The 18,398-nt window shown below is 51.9% G+C and overlaps 1 protein-coding gene across 1 annotated transcript in view; it reads right to left on the bottom strand.

The window, feature by feature from the left end:
* nphs1 (NPHS1 adhesion molecule, nephrin) overlaps positions 1-18,398 on the bottom strand; it is a 36,463-nt gene that overhangs the window by 8,513 nt on the left and 9,552 nt on the right. Inside the window, exons 5-19 of the mRNA XM_084707293.1 lie at positions 15,787-15,909; positions 14,862-14,946; positions 13,696-13,799; positions 10,243-10,364; positions 9,993-10,164; positions 7,806-7,963; positions 6,612-6,753; positions 6,072-6,196; positions 5,497-5,662; positions 5,191-5,320; positions 4,724-4,896; positions 3,698-3,835; positions 2,560-2,679; positions 1,223-1,344; positions 43-208 (exon numbers count right to left, since the gene is read on the bottom strand). Of these exons, the coding sequence (XP_084563419.1) occupies positions 43-208; positions 1,223-1,344; positions 2,560-2,679; positions 3,698-3,835; positions 4,724-4,896; positions 5,191-5,320; positions 5,497-5,662; positions 6,072-6,196; positions 6,612-6,753; positions 7,806-7,963; positions 9,993-10,164; positions 10,243-10,364; positions 13,696-13,799; positions 14,862-14,946; positions 15,787-15,909 (2,046 nt within the window). The remainder of the gene's footprint in view (positions 1-42; positions 209-1,222; positions 1,345-2,559; positions 2,680-3,697; positions 3,836-4,723; positions 4,897-5,190; positions 5,321-5,496; positions 5,663-6,071; positions 6,197-6,611; positions 6,754-7,805; positions 7,964-9,992; positions 10,165-10,242; positions 10,365-13,695; positions 13,800-14,861; positions 14,947-15,786; positions 15,910-18,398) is intronic.

Raw genomic sequence — 18,398 nt, 5'->3', positions numbered from 1 at the left:
AACGCTCAGCCTGCAGTCAGGGATTTGACATGGCCGACTCACAGCGCACCACCAGCTCCACCTCCGCACTGGCCGGGGGCGCTATGCCGTTGTCGGCAGTGCACTGGTAGCGCCCTGCAGAGGCCCGGGTCGCCTCCAGGATGGTCAGCAGGCCTGTTTCCTCCCTCTGGGTCTCCTCCCCAATCTCCATCTCTCCGTCCGTCTCCCCCTGGAGAGAGAGAGAGAGGACAGGGGTGAGAGCGGGAGGAGGAGAGAGGGGAGGAGAGAGGGAGGACAGGGGTGAGAGCGGGAGGAGGAGAGAGGGAGGACAGGGGTGAGAGCGGGAGGAGGAGAGAGGGGAGGAGAGAGGGAGGCAGGGAAGGAGAAGAAAAAAGAGAGGGGGCATTTGGAAAACCAAAAAAGGGAGGACGAGAGGGGGAAGAGAGAGAGGGGGGGGGAGAGAAGGAGAGAAAAGGGGAAGAAGGAAGATGGAGACTGGGCAGTGATGAGGACGAAACCGGTAAAGACATGAGTGCAAACGAGAGAGATGAGGAACGAGAGGGGCGGAAGAGAGAGAGAGGGATGCGGAGGAAGGAAAAAATGGGGGGGGGGGGGGACACACGAGAGGATAAAGCCAGAGAACAGAGGAATGAGAGGAGGACCGGGAGAGAGAGGATGCAGAGAGAGGGTTATGGCCAGAGGAGCAACACAATAGGAGGCTGGAGGAATGGAGGGGATGGAGGGTGTGGGTGGGGAGGGAGAGAGAGAGAGAGAGAGAGAGAGAGAGAGAGAGAGAGAGAGAGAGAGAGAGAGAGAAGGAGCAGGACAGGGAGAAATGCCAAGGGGCGAGCAGCAGATACGGAGCCCATGGTACGTTGACAAATGTGCCCTTTAGTCGGAGAGCTGTAATGAAAGCTATTTTTCTGGATTTGGGCAGAGAGTGCAACGGGGAGAGGTGGGCTGGAAGGATAGTTAGAGCCCGTGAAATATGGAGCGTCTGCGCATTTAGAGGGAGGAATGATAAACGGTAAGAAAGGATAGAATAATAGGAAAGAGGTCAGATAAAGGAAATAAAAGTGTGTGCGTGCGTGTGCGTATGTGGGTGTGTGTGCGCGGGTGTGTGTGTCTGTGAGCCTGCGTGTATGTGTGTGTGTGTCTGTGCAATAGTGTTCACGCGTGTGGTGTGTGCGTGTGCGCGTGTTTGTGCGTGTGTGTGTGTGTCAGAGCTGCTCCGACGCCTCACCAGCCACTCCCAGGAGAACATGCCGGAAGGGACGGGGTTGGCGTCCGCCACGCACAGCAGGTCTGCCGTCCCCTCCACGTCCACGTAAACAGGGCTCACCTCAGCCCTCACGCTGGGGGCGTCTGGAACACAGAGCAGCAGGTGAGTGGGCGGGCATTAGGACCTGCTCGGACACCCTGTGGCTCTCCTGCATGGCCTGTCCTGAGACCATCCAGCCTGCTGTGAATGAAACGCTCTCCTCAACCTCCATTACACGACCCCCTAACATCCAACTAAGTGGAGAGTCCGCGAATGTGCCGCCTGAGACGGACGGTCACCCCTCCTCTCCTCCTCACTCCCCTCCCTCTCTCCTCCCTCCTCCTACCTCCTTTCACCCCTCCCTCCGCCTTCTCCCCCCCCCCAACGGTCCTCCTTCCATCATTTTCTACCCCACTTTCCCCCTTCTCTTTCTCCCTCCCAGTCCACCCCCCCTCCCCCCATCCTCTCCATCTCGCCCCCCACCCCATGTCAGTACAGTCTGTGTGTGTGTGTGTGTGTGTGTGTGTGTGTCTGTGCGCCCCCGTGTCCTCCCTGTGGGTATCATGCACTCACGACAACAAGACCATTAGTGCCTCCACGCCCCAGCCCATGTTCCTACACAGACCGCTCCTGGCGGGAGGAACCACCGGAGACCCAGCCCCCTCACACACGCACACACACACACACACCCCAGAGTCACAGAGATCCACCCGCGTCTCCCATTTAACCAAGAACGACATTGTTAAGTGGGCTACACTGCCACCCATAAAAGCTATTACAATCCTCCATACATTATGAATACCTACAACTGTCGGGACCAATCCTGTCTGCAGCGTTCTATCCATTTGGCTGCTGCTGTGGGCTTTGGAAGAACATTCAGACCTACATTCTCCACACTGCTGTTATTAAAAAATCAGTGAGGGAGACTGAGGGACAGGGCAGGGGGAGGAAGCTAGCGAATGAGGCTGGGGGACGAGGCTGGGGGATGAGGCTGGGGGATGAGGCTGTATTTGTATAATGAATCCCATTTTTCCAGATTGTTCTTTCTCCTGGCTGCATGGCAGCAGACAGTCTGTGTTTGTATGTCTTTATAAGGCTGTCAATTTGTGTGTATTTGAGACACGGCTAAGAGATAGGGGCTAGGGGCTGGACCTAGGGCTGGACCTAGGGCTGGGGCTAGGGCTAGGGCTAGGGCTGGGGCTGGGGCTAGGGGCTGGACCTAGGGGCTGGGGCCATGGAGCGCTCTGTATTCAGACAGCTACTGCAGGTGTGCCAGTCCTGGTGTAGGTGTGCAAAGAGGAGCCTGACAAGCTGCTTACACAGGACGTCCAGGGTGATGGAGGTGTGGCTGGTGCCCAGCTCATTGGTACACTGGACCGTGTACACGCCGGCATCTCTCCTGGTCGCATTCACTATCTTCAGCTCTGCAGCATCCCCCTCTGTCCATACACACACACACACACACACACACACACAGACACATGCATGCAGGGACACAAACACATCCACCCACACACACACATGCAGGGACACACACACACATGCGGACACACACACACACACAGAGCAGTTAGTATTCATTATGGGCACATTAAACACATGTCTCTCAGCCTTTTGTCTCTGAGTGACGTCTGGTCCTGCATGATTGATCTCTCTGGCAGAGCTCCAACACAGACGCCTCTGGAGCACAGAGAGACACCTGTGGTTACAAACCTCCATCTGCGGTCCAACCATAGCCCTCCTCTCTAAGGTGTGTGTGTGTGTGTGTGTGAGAGAGAGAGAGAGAGAGAGAGAGAGAGAGAGAAAGAGACAGAGAGAAAGAGACAGAGAGAGAGAGAGTGAGAGAGAGAGAGAGAGAGAGAGAGAGAGAGAGAGAGACAGAAAGAGAGAGAGAGCCAGAGAGAGAGAGAGAGAGAGAGAGAGAGAGAGCCAGAGAGAGAGCCAGAGAGAGAGAGAGAGAGAGAGACAGAGAGAGAGAGAGAGCCAGAGAGAGAGAGAGAGAGAAAGCGAGAGAGAGAGCGAGACAGAGAGAGAGAAAGCGAGGGAGAGAGCGAGACAGAGAGAGAGAAAGCGAGGGAGAGAGAGAGACGAAGACAGAGAGATTCATATAGAGGGACAGGAAGAAAGAGCGAGTGGGAGAAAGAAGGGAAGAAAGAGAGAAAAAGAGAGAGGGAGGGAGAGAGAGAGGGCGAAAGAAAGAAAGAGCCTCGACGACGGAGATCAGGGGCGAGGCCGAGAGTGGAGAGCTTGCGTTGTATTCAGATGGACAGCCGTCCTCATTTAGACTGCATACATTAGAGGGGGTAATGAGAGTCCCATCTGGCCGGCTTCCACGCCAGCCAGCCTGCCATGTTTTATTCACGGCCTGGACGCCGGCGATCCTCGCCGAGTGTGCTGGCTCAGCTTGACCGCGGGCCACTTATAGAGTCGTCACGGAGACGGCTGGCGAGCCCTCACCTTGGAGCAGCTCTTTGCGGTACAGCCAGCTGCAGGAGACCTCGTCCGGATTGGCTGAGACCAGCAGGAGGAGGGTCGCCACCTCTTCTTCCTGGACCTGAACCTGCTTGGGCTGGTCGGGGCTGAACTCTGGAGGAACTGAGATCAGAGGGACGAGCTCACGCACACACACACACACACACACAAATGCAAACATGTGCAAACGCGCCGACGCCACGACATGCGCGGATATGAGCCGCGTGTGGCCACGCCCACGCACAAACACAAACACACCCACGGGCACACAAGCCCGTGCGCGCGCACAGCCGCCACGTTGAGCATTAAAGGAGAGGGGAGCGTGAATGAAAGTCAAAGCAGTACAAAGCCAACATCCCCACCGATATTTCAGATCTGACTGACTTCACACGGCAAGCCAGCACGTGGCTCCAGGAGGGGGGAGGGAGGGAGGGGGGACGGAAGGGAAGGGAAGGGGGGGGGGGGGCGGAAGGGGTGGAGGGTGGAGGGGGTGGGAGAGGGACGGCCGTTAAAACAGCGAGTGACAGTGGTGTCGTCCGACCGAGGCTTTACACAAACGCGCCATGACGTGAGTGGATGCTCACGAGCGGCAGCATGCTTTGTGGCAGCAGGCTGACTGGTGCCTGAGAAACGGCATCAAAGACGAGCAGGGCCGCGCCGCAAAGCAGACGCACAATTAGGGCACTGCCGCAGAGCGCCGCACAACAAACGGCCCCTCCCGGGACGCAAACCCACACACGCACACGACCCTGCTCAAATTCTATCTATCTATCTATCTGTCTATCTATCTATATAAACAATGAATAAATATACACATCTTACTGTACTCTCTCATTCTTTCCCTGTTGCTTTCTCTCTCTCACACTCTCTGTCTCTTATAATTGCATTCTCACTGTACAGAATATCTACTGGAACTCTATGTTTTTGTGCACTCAATTAAGCGAGTTGGAAGCAGAGAAAGAGAGGGAGAGGGGCGGGGAGGGGCGGGGAGGAGGGGGGAGGCTGACTCACAGAGCACGTCAAGCTCGTAGAAGGTGTTGACTCCCTCAGAGAGCACAGAGCTGTAGGCCTGGCAGACCAGCCGCTTGCCATTGTGCCGCGATTCCAAAGGCAAGGGCAGACTACTGCGCACCGACACCCCACCAAACTCTGCCTGTCTGGTGGTCAGGTTCACCCCCTGTAGCCTGAGGGACAGAGACAACCAGAGAAGGAGCGATGGAGAACAGGAAAGATAGAGACACAGAGAGATAGAGAACCAGAGTGGGAGAGATAGAGGGAACCGGAGGGTGAGAGATGGAGGAAAAAGAGAGAATGAGAAATGGAGGGACGGCGGAGGAGAAAGAGACACTGTGGAACATATGTGTGTATTGTCACAACCGAGCATAAATCCAGTCAGCGTTGCATCCAATCACAGCCTTCCACCCCGGCTCCCTCCCTCCCTCCCCCTTCCCTTCACCCCTCGACCCTCCCTACAGCACCTCTGGGACCCGAGGCTCCAGGAGATGTTGCTCTGGGGGTTACTACTCCCAGTCAGGCAGTCGAGCTGCAATGTCTGTCCGCTGTGAAGCACACTCTGCCGGGCCTCGATCTTTACGCTGGTGGCTGGAACTGCTCGCATGTGGAACAGATGAGACAGCACTGTTAACAACACCGCCTGGCCAAACCTGCTGACTACCAGTGTTTGCAGTAAAGGTCAGGGAAGAAAATGGGAGATTGTTTTTAGTTTTTTTTTTATGCTATCCTGGCCAGAGGTGTGTGCGTGTGCGTGTGAGAGAGTGACTCACACTGGACGAGCAGCTTGGTGGAGGCTGAGAGCGTCTTCCTGGCACTGTTGGTGGCGACACAGTGGTAGTTCGCTTGGTTGTCGCTAGGCTGCAGCAGCAGAACCAGCTCTTTGGACACTCCCTTGTCTGAGGGCAACAGCCTGGAAGCTTCTACGGCCTTCCCATTCTAGAAGGAGAAGGAGAAGAAGAAGAAGGAGGAGGAGGAGGAGGAGAAAAAGAAGAAGAAGAAGAAGGAGGAGGAGGAGGAGAAAAAGAAGAAGAAGAAGGTTGAGAAACAGGTTGAGACTGAGAAACACACACACACACACTCGTGGAAAGTGTCCACAGAGGAAATTCTTGCTCTGCGTTTCTCCCATCGCGCTGTATTTCCTCCAAGGGCACCCAGGAGCAGTGGTCAGCCATATCAACAACTCCACCATGGCACTCCATTCTACAGGAACTGGGACGGGGATGACAGGAAGTGACACGGATCTAGAGCAAAGCTATTGCTGCCGAGCATACAGGGTTGTAGACCTTGCTTACACACACACCACACCACACACACATACATATCCACACACACATAACACACACACCTTGTACCAGGTGAGGCTTCCGGTTGGGTTTCCCCCACTGGAGAAGCACACAAGATGGACGGTGGTTCCTGAGCGCAGGGGGATGTCTTCTGGAGGAGCCTCCAACCATACCTTCTGAGGAGGGTCTGGGGGGGGGGCAGCGAGAGAGGGAGAGGGGGAGGGGGAGAGAAGAAAGAGAGGAAGGGGGGAAGAAAGAGGAAGAGGGGAAGAGAAGAAAGGGGGAGGAGAAAGAGGGAGAGGGGGCAGAGAAGAAGGAGAGGAAGCGGGGAAGAAAGAGGAAGAGGGGGAGAGAAGAAAGGGGGAGAAGAAACAGGGAGAGGGGGCAGAGAAGAAGGAGAGGAAGGGGGAGAGTGGGAGAGAAAGGGAGAGGACGGGACAGAAAGAGAGCAGGCGAGTAAGATGAGGGAGAGCGAGATTGAGGAAGCCAAGCAACATTAGGAAAGAGTTGTCACTCCTTTGTTAATCATGTTCCCCTAGGAGTTCCCAGCGTCGGGGCGGGGGTGGGGAGGATCCAAACATGTTGCTGCAGTGTGCACTCACAGAAGACCTGAAGGTTGGTGGACTGGCTCTTGGAGAAGCGCGTGCCCTTGTTGAAGGTCTCGCAGGTGAGTGGAAGTCCGTTCTCCTGGCGCGACACGATGTGGGTCAGGTTGGACATGCTGGTCATGCCTCCGTGGTCTCCCTGCAGACACACACAGGCCCTCAGAACACCGCCGGTCGGCCCTCCTGCTCTAGAACGTTCTCTGCAGAGAACAACACACTCTGAATTCATCCAGCGCGAGCACAGATGGCAAATTAACACAACCTTCTGCCGATGTTTATTTTCTGGATCGTTCCTAATAGACAAACAAATCCGTTCTCGTCCTCCTCCTCCCTATCGCTTTCTCTTTTTAAATCTCTCTCTCTCTCTCTCTCTCTCTCTCTCTCTCTCTCTCTCAGCTGAAATAAATTGAAACAAACTCCAATTTGCACCTGTACTGAACGGGTCATGCCAGTCTGGCAGCTATGGTGATCAAGGATATTATTGAGTTGATTACTGTGAAAGTCTTTCCAGAGCAGAACAGACTAAAGAGAGTAACAAAGAAACCCCAGCCCAGTGTCAGTCTTCATTAACCTCCCTGTGGCAAGGCAGCGCTCAGCCTCACAGACTCACCACAGCGCGGCTGCGTGCGTGTGCGTCTGTGCGTGCCAGATCAAATGAAAAAAGGCTGTTTTCCCAGGAAGAAAGAGCTAGTGTGTTACTGCTCTGCTCCCCCTGTTAGCTTTCGTTCACTTTGATCTCATTAGCGTACACAAAAGCACGGAGAAGGAGAGACATTCTCTTCTGTGAGTGCCTAGGCCGCCCGCCCGCTGTCAGGATCAGCATTGTCTGGGGGAGTGGGTCATGTGCAGCGAATCATCGTCTGTCTATCTAGAAAATCAAGATGTCAATTATCGGGCCAAGACAGGCCTAGACTCTCGCCACTGGTTCACAGATGTTGAACTCTCTCCGTCTCTACACTTGTGAGGCGGCATTCTTTCCCGTCTCGAAAAGACCCTTCAAAACGCCGTCTGAATGGAAGGCTATTTCGGTACCAAGCGCGGAAATTTCACACGCATTATCACATTCTGCCCACGGCGATGAAGGGGGGTGAAAGCAGGATGCAAGCTGCTGGCGCCATCCACAGCGTCACGAGTACCCAGTCAAAAGGTGTGCTCGGCAGTTGTGTGCTGCGCTGAAAGCGCTCCCCCCACCTCTTCCAGAACGACTGAGGTGGAGTTGAGTTCCTGGAAGCCCAGCCACCAGCGGATCTGGACAGGAGGGTTGCTGGAGCTGGCGTAGCAGGACAGGGACACCTCCTTCCCCTCGATGGCCTTGAAGGACCCCAGCACGTTCACCTCTTTGGGTTCGACTGACACACACAAACACACACAGACACACGCACACACACACACAGAACACGTACGTACATACAGAAGTGGATAGGGAAAAGACAGATTCAGTTCGAATGATCTTCTCGACGTGACTCTTGCGCAGCACTGCACTTCGAGCACAGTGTCTCAGCGGAGGTTTCAGGAAGCGGAGGATGAATTCCACCTGGGGGGTTGGAGGACTGAAGGCTGGGGGCGGGAGCAGCACTTTTATTTTTCGAAGATTTTCCTGCTGTAGGCCCAGAGGGTGTGGGGGGACAGCTGAGGACAGCTTAGCTATGGAGAGCAGGCCTGGGCCTGGGCCTGGGCCTGGGCCTGGGCCTGGGCCTGGGCCTGGGCCTGGGCCTGGGCCTGGGCCTGGGCCTGGGCCTGGGCCTGGGCCTGGGCCTGGGCCTGGGCCTGGGCCTGGGCCTGGGCCTGGGCCTGGGTCATGGTTGTACACTGTGTGTGTTGTGATGTATCTGCTATGTCTCGCGTGTCTCTCTGGGGACATGCAGATGGGTGTGCCTCACACACGCACACTGGGTCGGCTTGTTCACAGTGGTGGCATGTTATTCACATCACACACTCATACTCTTCTCTCCCCTGCAGTCTAATGGGCTCCTCAGCCTCCCTTAAACTCAGCCCCAGCCTCTGCCCCAGCCTCACACTGCTCTAGCCTCTTCCTCAGCTTCAGCCTCTGCCTCAGACTCTGCCCTAGCCTCTGCCCCAGCCTCTTCCTCAGCCCCAGCCTCTGCCTCAGAATCTGCCCTAACCTCTGCCCCAGCCTCTTCCTCAGCCTCTGCCTCAGACTCTGTCCCATCCCCAGCCTTTGCCCCAGCCTCAGCCCCAGCCTCTCCTTCAGCCTCAGACTCTGCCCCAGCCCCGGCCTCATCCCCAGTCACAAAGTCAGAGCAGGAGAGTACAGACGCCAGCTCATTTTCAACATTGAAAATGTGTGAATAAAACAGGTTGTGGTAGTGAGGGAGGCTGCCCCGGGGCCTGTCTGCCTCACAGAGCGTGATGAACATGGCAACGCTGCAGAGCTAGAGGCTACTGGAGAGAGGCCTCACTGAGGCTGGCCTCCTTCTCAAATTCATTCCATGTTTGTTTTATTTTTGCAGAGAGAAAAAAAAACTGTGAGCAAAAAAGAAAAGAAAAAAAAAATAGAAAAGAAAAATGGAATGTATAATCTATTACCTGTTGGCATTATTATCACCACACAAAGTGTGGCTTTTACTGCCTTGGGAGAAGTGCATTGGAGCGATTCAGCTAAATTAGCTCGCTGTAAAAGAGCAAGCCTGCAGTCTAGCACGATTCTGACTGAAATATGGTCTGGAGTCGTAATCACCATTGGTTTCATTAATGATGTTAGCATTAGAAGCGATGCTGCCACAGAATAAGTATTGATATTACTGCTGGTGACTACAGTTAGACTGCCTGGTTAAGGATGGCTTCACTGATGGGCTAACACACAGCACCAGCAGATACAGGGAGACATTGTTATTCACTGCAATTCTACAGTCTATGAAATGAAATTCAACGGAGAGATATTCCCCTGCCCTTGCATGATATCATGATAACATGTATGTGTGTTTGTGTGAATACAGTAAATGAGCGTTTCCTCACTGTACATGTGTGTGTGTGTGTGTGTGTCTTGTGTGTGTGGTGTCTCGTATGTATGTGCTGTCTCAAGGCCTGTGTGTTGTCTGATTTGGTGTGTGTGTTTGTGGAGGTGTGAGCAGTGAGTGTGCGTCGTCTGTTTATGCATGCCTATCTAAGTGTAGGCTCTATCTGCCAGCACTATATGTAAAGTCCGTGTGTGAATAAATAAGCATGTGCCCACATAACGGGCGTGCGCGCGAGCGTTTGTGTGTAAGCACAGAGGAATAGACTCCATCATACGTGGCTGTGAAAAGGGCAACATTTGGCACTTTATATGAAGAAAATCGTATTTAACGACAGTATCCCCAGTTTTTGTTATTATTACTGTTATTTGTATTATTATGATGAATAGACTGGGCCACTCACAGTGGACAGTGATCCTGCGTTGGATGGACAGCGGGGCTTTGGACACCAGGTTGGTGGCCTCACAGCCCAGCAGGGCCTGGTTGTCCTGGGGCAGCACCTCCAGACGGAGCAGCCTGCTGGACCTCTTAGCCACGGTGTCCTCCTCCCAGCTGGTGGACAGCACCTCGCCGTTCTGCAACGCAAGCACGCTTACTGGGGACAAGTGTGTGCATGTGCACGTGCGTGTGAGTGTGTGTGTGTGTGTGCTTACCTTGGTCCACTGCAGGGTGGCCAGTGGGTTTCCTCCGTGGGACAGGCAGAGCAGCATCAAGGTTTTACCTGCCTTTACCTTGTCACTGACTAGACCTTGGATGACTGGGGCCTGGGGAGGGACTGCCTTCAGGCAAGGAGGCAAGGAGGGATGGAGGGATGGAGGGATGCAGGGATGGAGGGGTAGAGGGATGGATGGATCGATGGAGGGGTAGAGGGATGGATGGATCGATGGAGGGATGGATGGAGGGATGGAGGGATGCAGGGGAGGAACAGAGAGAGATATACAAAATGAGGGGTTGGACAGTGAAACGGTGGTGATAGATCGCAGCAGGGAGAGTTGAACCAAGCGAGGGAGGACAGAGGAATATAGGATGACAGGAAGACAGGAGAGGGGTATAAAAACATGCAGCGAGGAGTGGACCGCCAGCAATTGGGCAGGACGCCTCTCCACTGGGTGAGACAGGGCCGATAAATCGGGAACATTTAACGCGACTGCAGGAGAAGAGGTCTAGCTCTGATGAAAGCATTAAGTATTAAGGGAGCAGCGAGCTGGATCCAGTCCATAAAGCAAAATAACAGATGTTTAAACAGTAATAAGGCAACGTGGAATATGAATAAATTACTGCTCGCCCTGAATAAAATATTCGCAGTAAAATAAATTAGGGAAGGACGGCCCTTTGTTATTGCTGCAATCAGTTTGGGAGTGCGGCCGGTGGAAACCAGGGCCTGGCATGACAAACTGCCACCTCGCTAACAATCTGGCTGGCTGAAAGCGGACGCCACTCGCGCTTTGATGGTCTGGCGTGCTGAGTAAGACTGCCACGGTGGTCTGCTGTTCTGCTACATTAGCACTTATCGTGGACGGCTGTTGTTTAAAGCCGAGTGGATGGATGGTGGGGAGAGGAGAGGAGGAAAAAAACAGGAGAGGAGAGGAGGAAAGAAGAGAACAGGAGAGGAGAACAAAAGAGAATAGGAGAGGAGAGGAGGAAACAAAGAGGAGAAGAGAGGCATTTCCCAGACAGCAGGCTAGAGATCAAAGCAAAACAAAACAGGAGCAACACAAAGCAGGTTCGATAGATGCAGTCGACAAACAGATAGTTAGATAAAGGCAGCGTTAGGGTTCTGTGAGGGGGTGGAGGTGTCTTGAGGCTGGTTGGGGGGGGGGGGAGGAGGGGGAGCCGGTCATTGACCAGGGTGTTGTGAGCGGGGGCGGAGTTTAATCAGCAACTGACCCGACCTGGGATTCGCAAGTGGGAGGACTCCTCGGACCAACCAATCAATGACTTTCATTGATCTACAAAGTGTTGTGAGACAATAACACCATCCCTGGTAAACAACGCCTCAGAAGCCAGACACCATCGTTGGACAACAGCAGTCGACACGGCTGCCGTGTCACCGAGACAGATTATCGGTACGCCGGCAGAATCAACATCTCTGTGTGAACACACGTCACACATCCCCATGGACAGTAACCTGACAGGAGCGAGCAGTCACTTGTTGTCATGTCAGTCTCTATCCTCTGGGGGCAGAAGTCTGTTGACCTGAGAAGCGGCTGGACTCGGCCCTGGACGCCCCAGCCCAGCAGGTGTGACTTGGCCCCAGGTAGAATGTTTCTCCCTGGGTTGAGAGGGACCACGGCATGCCTCGCCCAGACTGACAACCCTGGAGGTGGTGGGGGGGGGGGGGAGCCTAATCCCCTCACCCTGCAAAAACGGATTTTTATGAAAGTAAAAAAAGGCCGCAGGTCTCCTCTGCAACCTTCCCACAAGGCTGGGAAACGCACCCCTTCTAGTGGAGCCTGGTCCCCTGAATACTGATTGCAGATTCAACTCACATGTTTTCCCTGTGCCACTCACTGCCACTACTTAACCTGTTCATTCATACCCTGGTATTTTTGCCGTTTGCCACCATTACCAAATCTACTGAATAGTTACAAGTATTGTTTATCATTTTGGAAACACTTCTGTTTTTTTTACCTGGACCTGTAACTGATTTTTGGTTTACCTCCCCTCTTTTGCTACAATAAATACCCAGCACTCTGCACTTGGATCCAGCCAATTCCGTCTGTGGGCGTTCATTACAGTAATCTTATTTCAAGATATCAATTCTGATTGTCATCTTATTTAGAGACTAAATTCCTCATTTTAAGTTACTCTGTCTCAAATAAATATGATTTCATTGCTTGTGGTATGGGGGGTCAGATGGCTGAGTGGTTAGAGTCGGGCTATTAATCAGAAGGTTCGATTCCCGGCAGTGCCAAAAAATGATGTGTCCTTGGGCAAGGCACTTCACCCTTTTCACTTTAAAATAATGGTCCACAACACAATTAGTTCCTGCAGGATGACAAGGTAACTTAAGTAATTAGTGAGGAGTTATACTGGTTTTCACACGTAATAGGCCTATAATAAGTCAAATTTTATATTTGACACATATGGTACAGGCATACATTTCTGTGAGGCACTAGTGATGTCTAACAGACATGATAGTCTGATAGTCTAACATACATTGTAATCTGGAAGATTTGGTTTTGCGCTTATCGTAACATAAATGCAGGATGCAAATTGTTTTTGACAAGAGAACATCAATGTTTATATTCATATCCTAAAGAGAAGTCCTCCTCAGACGGCTACTGTAACATAAAGGTAGGTCTTGGAGTCTGAGACATTGAACTGACACTCAAGAGCTCATAATAGTAAACTAATCCAATCATGAGTGTGTCAGCATCACTTCCTAATTATTAAAAATGTTGAACAAATTATCATTATTTGTATTATACCATGTTTAAGTTTGAAATAAATAGAGAAGATTCATCCATCTTTTGGTAAGAGTAGTCACAATCTCAACCTGTAGTTAACGTATTTGGGGGGATATAATATTCATGAACTGGTTTCCGCAAAGAGCCCATTTGACGAACAAGCTTCTGAAAAGTTATGACCATGTTAAGGCTAAAACAACCAAATTGTTCACTTTTTAGACATGTCACTTTTGTAATTAGTAATTAATTGGTTTTTCTTTCTTAATTGGTCATCATAGTTCACAAGTAGTTCTCAAGAGGATATATTCACTTAGTAATAACCAAATGCCTACCAAGGAACTACCTTTGTTGTAAATTAGCTATTGCTTACTGCTTAGTTAATCTTGGTTCCGTATTTGTCAATAGTGTTAAATTTGGTGTTAATGTAGAACTAGGCTACCTATTACTTCCTGCATAGCTACTTGTTAACAATGGACCATTGGGTGGAGGGAGGGTGGAGGGAGGGAGGGAGGGAGGGAGGGAGGGAGGGAGGGAGGGAGGGAGGGAGGGAGGGAGGGAGGGAGGGAGGGAGGGAGGGAGGGAGGGAGGGAGGGAGGGAGGGAGGGAGGGGGAGGGTGGAGGGAGGGTGGAGGGAGGGAGGGAGGGAGGGAGAAAGGGAGAAAGGGAGGTAGGACAGCGGTGGCAGAACAGACTCACATAACACTCGCATGACCAGGCTGGTCTCCAGGTACTGGGAGATGGCCGGGTTCTTGGCACGGCAAGTCAGCTGGTTCCCATCGTCTGAGCTCAGAGCCTCCACCCTGTACCGTGTGTGTGTGTGTGTGTGTGTATGTGTGTGTGTGTGTGTGTGTGTGGGTGTATGTGTGTGTGTGGGTGTATTTGTATGAAACGTGGGGATGCAGAGAGGGAGGGAGGAAGGGCGATGACAGGAGAGGTGTTTACGCGTTTAATAAGCGGGATGAGGTAAACACAGTTTCACACTTCCCAGCCTGGCCTTTGACACCTGTCACTTCCATTCTCCTCTCCCATTGACCAGAGCTGCAGGCTCTCAGAACTGGTCTACAGTGCCCCCCCCCACCCTCCACACACACACACACACACACACACACACACATAACATCTGAATAATATTACACTATCATGCTGGTTGGCCAAAATAACTCTGAACGAGACTATAGATTCAATCTTATCCATGCTCAGTCACGATTTACACCTGGAACACAGTTGACTCTACATACTGTCCCAGTCAGGATACACAATCCCTGTCTATCTCCTCTCCATCTCCACTAGCCAATCAGAATACAGGGAAGAGGGCTACACATGAACATTTTACCACATAAACCTTATACTGTTCCTTCCATTCAAAACCCTATTAATTACACTAACGGAATCAATCATAAATACACGTCTTCAACACAAAACTCTAACAGTCCACCAAACCATTCCACCATATCATGAAATACTTCCCACTTCCTGATTCCTGGATCTGCAGGTTCTAAATCAATATTCCTCCAGAGGCAACCACCTCCACATTGAGCTGAACACATCTATAATAAGCTCCATGCTAATGTCATCTCTGGAGATGACAAGAGGGTATTATCACTCCCATGTAGGAGGTGAGAAGAGCAGGATGATCCACAGTACCAGGTGGAGCAGATGGATGTAAATCTGCCTAGCAACTGAAAATGGAATTCGGCATCTCTGACAAAAGTTCATTCAATTGCAAGGTGCAGAATATCACTGTACAGTGTGCCCTGCACGTGTGGAGATACAACACTTTCATCAGACACACGCACACACCCCTACGTGCTCCCCCACCAGAACACACACACACACACATGAACCAAAGACCTTCCACATACGTTGCTTGTGCGTTTGTGTTCTGAAGCTTATCGTGTGAGCCAGACTCCTCAGTGAACGACTCTGCATCAGTCAACTCCACCCCGTCTGAAAGAGGGGGAGAGAGAGAGAGAGAGAGAGAGATACAGAGAGAGAGATACAGAGAGAGAGAGAGAGAGAGATACAGAGAGAGAGAGAGAGAGAGAGAGAAAGAGAGAGAGAGAAACAGAACAGAGATAGGGGTAAGAAGGAATAAAGTAGTGTGTGGGTGTGTGTGTGTGTGTGTGTGTGTGTGTGTGTGTGTGTGTGTGTGTGTGTGTGTGTGTGTGAAAGAGCAAAGAGAGAGACAGTGGGGTAGAAAGAAACAGCATAAAGTAAGAGTACAGAGAGCGAGAGAAGGAGAACAGACATAGACAAAAGAGAGAGGTGATGATTAGCGAAGGACGTCAGCTACGCCCCCTGCTGTGCGATGCTACCTCCCTCCAAAACAACAACAGCAACAACACACATTAAACAACAATAATCCTAATAATACACCTGGATTTCAAAACTCAAGGACACATGTGCATTCAACAGAGAAAAAAGAACAAGAAAACAGAGGGGTGGGGCGGCGTCGACAAGCTCAGATGCCTTCTGAGGGTGAGAGCTCGTGAGGACTGATAACCTGGGCTGAGCAGGTCTGCCCTTTAGCATGGTGAGGGGGCGTGGTCAGAGGATGAGGAGGATGAAGGTGCTCCTTAGAGGCTCTGATTAATCGTCCCTCTCTCTGTCTCTCTCTCTCTCTCTCTCTCTCTCTCTCTCTCTACCTCTCTCTCTACCTCTCTTTCTCTACCTCTCTCTCTCTCTCTCTCTCTCTCTCTCTCTCTCTTTCTCTCTCTCTCTCTCTAAGGACTCCGACATTCACACTGCTGCTCAGCAACACCGCTGGACGTTGTCATGGTGACCTACCCTTGTAGAGGGTGATCTCCGCCTCCGGATTGGCGTCAGGGGCGATGCAGGTGACACTGTATTTCCGGCCCGCCACCCAGGGTTCGGAGAAATCCACCTCAAAGTAAGGCTGTGACGGAGGAACTGGCGGAGAAGAAGAACACACCAACACAACATGGTCGTTATGGATTTCTTGGGGGGTTTTTTGGTCAGAGGTTTAAGGTTTGTCTGATCATTTTGGAATAAAAACAATACTAATCTGTTCTTTTGACAAGCACTTGTCTTCATCAGTCATTCCAACCCTACAACCTCTTGATCTGCAGTGATATGCTCCACCACCGAGCCATACCAACACGCTTCGTAGATGATTTGTGAGAAACTCGCAATCAGGTTTTGTCGTTTGGTGTTGATCTGAGAGACCTCGGTCGCTTTCACAATTCACAGTTGAGGTCCAGCAAATGTAAGTCTCTGATATTCTGCCTGAGAGATGGGAGGGATCCATTCAGCGGACTTAGGGAGAATACAAAGCTACCTTGCTGATGAAACTAACCACGCAGATGCTAATCTATCATAGCCAGCTCCAAATGTTCCTTGTCTCAGATCACCCACGGCTGAATACGGACTCACAGGGCTGATCAAAGTGGGCTCCCATTCCCTCTGTAGTCTCCTCCTCTACGCTATTACATATCTGACCACAAATAGAGGAAAAGAGAAAAGTTAGTTTTTATCAAGGGACTGTTTCCTTTTTCTCTGTGTTTTCTTTTCTTTTTTTTTGGGGGGGGGGGGGCAGTTTGAGAAAAATAAAATAATATTTTCCTGGGAGGAAACAGTCGCTTATCAACAATGGCTTCAGAGAAGCTGTCAATAACTCTCCACAAATCAATACCCCCATTCCATCACCCTGACTCCCACACGAGAAACTGAAGGACGGAGGGAAGAAATGAGCAGAGCAAGAGATGAACGCCTGATTGAAGGGGCGGGCAGTGGGAAGCTGAGGGATGGCAGGTCACTGTAGCTGTGAGCCAGGCCACTACAGCATGAACTCAGCAAGGATGACAGAGGGATGGAGGAGAGAGAGAGAGAGAGAGAGAGAGAGAGAGAGAGAGAGAGAGAGAGAGAGAGAGAGAGAGAGAGAGAGAATGAAAAGGAGGAAAATGGGTGAGGGTGAGGGGAGAACAGGAATGAGATGCGGAGTCTGAAGAAGAAGAGATGAAAAGTGTATGAGGGAGAGGTACGGATAGCTGGAGTGGATTCAGCAAATGAAATGAGGAGAGTGACCGCATGGAAAAGAGATAAGGGGTCAAAGAGAGACAGAGAGAGAGAGAGAGAGAGAGAGAGAGAGAGAGAGAGAGAGAGAGAGAGAGAGAGAGAGAGAGAGAGAGAGAGAGAGAGAGAGAGAGAGAGAGAGAGAGAGAGAGAGAGAGAGAGAGACCGAAATTGAGAAATGGGAACGGAGATGAGAATAACATGCAGCAGCTATCTTTGTTTATCAGTCTATCATCTCAGGCAGGATCTGTTTCATCAAGGACTCATTTCCTCATCTGCTGACAGAAATCCGCTGCTTATAGGAGGATAACAGCCACTCAATCAGCCAGACAGCCAGACTGCCACTCAGCCAGTCAACCAACCAACCAGTTGGCCGGTCAGTCAGTTAGCCTGTCAACCAGTCAGTTGCTAGTTAGCTAGTTAGCCAATCAGACAGTAGGTAAATGAGAGTGAACAAGTCAAAGGCTATCTAGCCTGTCAGCCAGTTAGCTAACTCGTCAATCAGTCAGCCAGCTAGCGAGGTAAACTGAGGCCAGTTAGCCAACTCGTCACTCACTCAGCGAGCCAACCAATCAGTGAAGGGCCAGACGGTTTTCTGACAAAACCAACCAGTTAGCATGGTCCAACGCCAGCCAACCAGCCAGTCAGCTTGCCAGCCAGTTATCCAGTCAGTCAGGGGCCAGTGATGCCTCCTACAGCTCAGAGACGACCACTAGGAGGAGCTGTTGCTGTGCGCAGAGGGGGCTTGCGGGCTTGCGGGCTGCAGCTGCTATTGAGACAGATGTGATGTGGCTGCAGCTTCAAACTGATTTAAAGGAAGCAATTGGATCTGTGTGGACTGTGATGGGTTACCGGGAGCACTGCAGAGGCGCACACCCAAATAATGAGATGCATTTGTTTGTTTTTCCCCCCCCCCTCTCCATCCCCTTGACGATGACTGGGCCATGCGTCTATCGACAGCCCCGGCACTCTCAATCTACTCAGGCCAACATGATTCACACGGGGGCGCATCACTTGTTGTGCTTGAAGAGTGTCTGGCGGCCCTAACAAATCTCCTAAAATAAGAATGATGATATATTCACAAATGAGGCGGGCAGGTATCTAATTTTTCCCCTCTCGCTCTTCCTCACTCCGCTCCTCTCTCTATCTCTCACTCACTCGATCATACTTCTCTCTTCCAGTCCTGTGCTCCCTCCCTCCCTCCCTCCCTCCCTCCCTCCCTCCCTCCCTCCCTCCCTCCCTCCCTCCCTCCCTCCCTCCCTCCCTCCCTCCCTCCCTCCCTCCCTCCCTCCCTCCCTCCCTCCCTCCCTCCCTCCCTCCCTCCCTCCCTGCCTCCCTCCCTCTCTGCCTCCCGCCCTGCCTCTCTC

This window comes from Hypomesus nipponensis, chromosome 2 (assembly GCF_054491055.1).
Source record: "Hypomesus nipponensis isolate SF chromosome 2, ASM5449105v1, whole genome shotgun sequence".
NCBI lineage: Eukaryota > Metazoa > Chordata > Actinopteri > Osmeriformes > Osmeridae > Hypomesus > Hypomesus nipponensis.
Note: the sequence above shows the minus strand (reverse complement) of the source record. Positions and strands in the feature narration are given on the sequence as shown.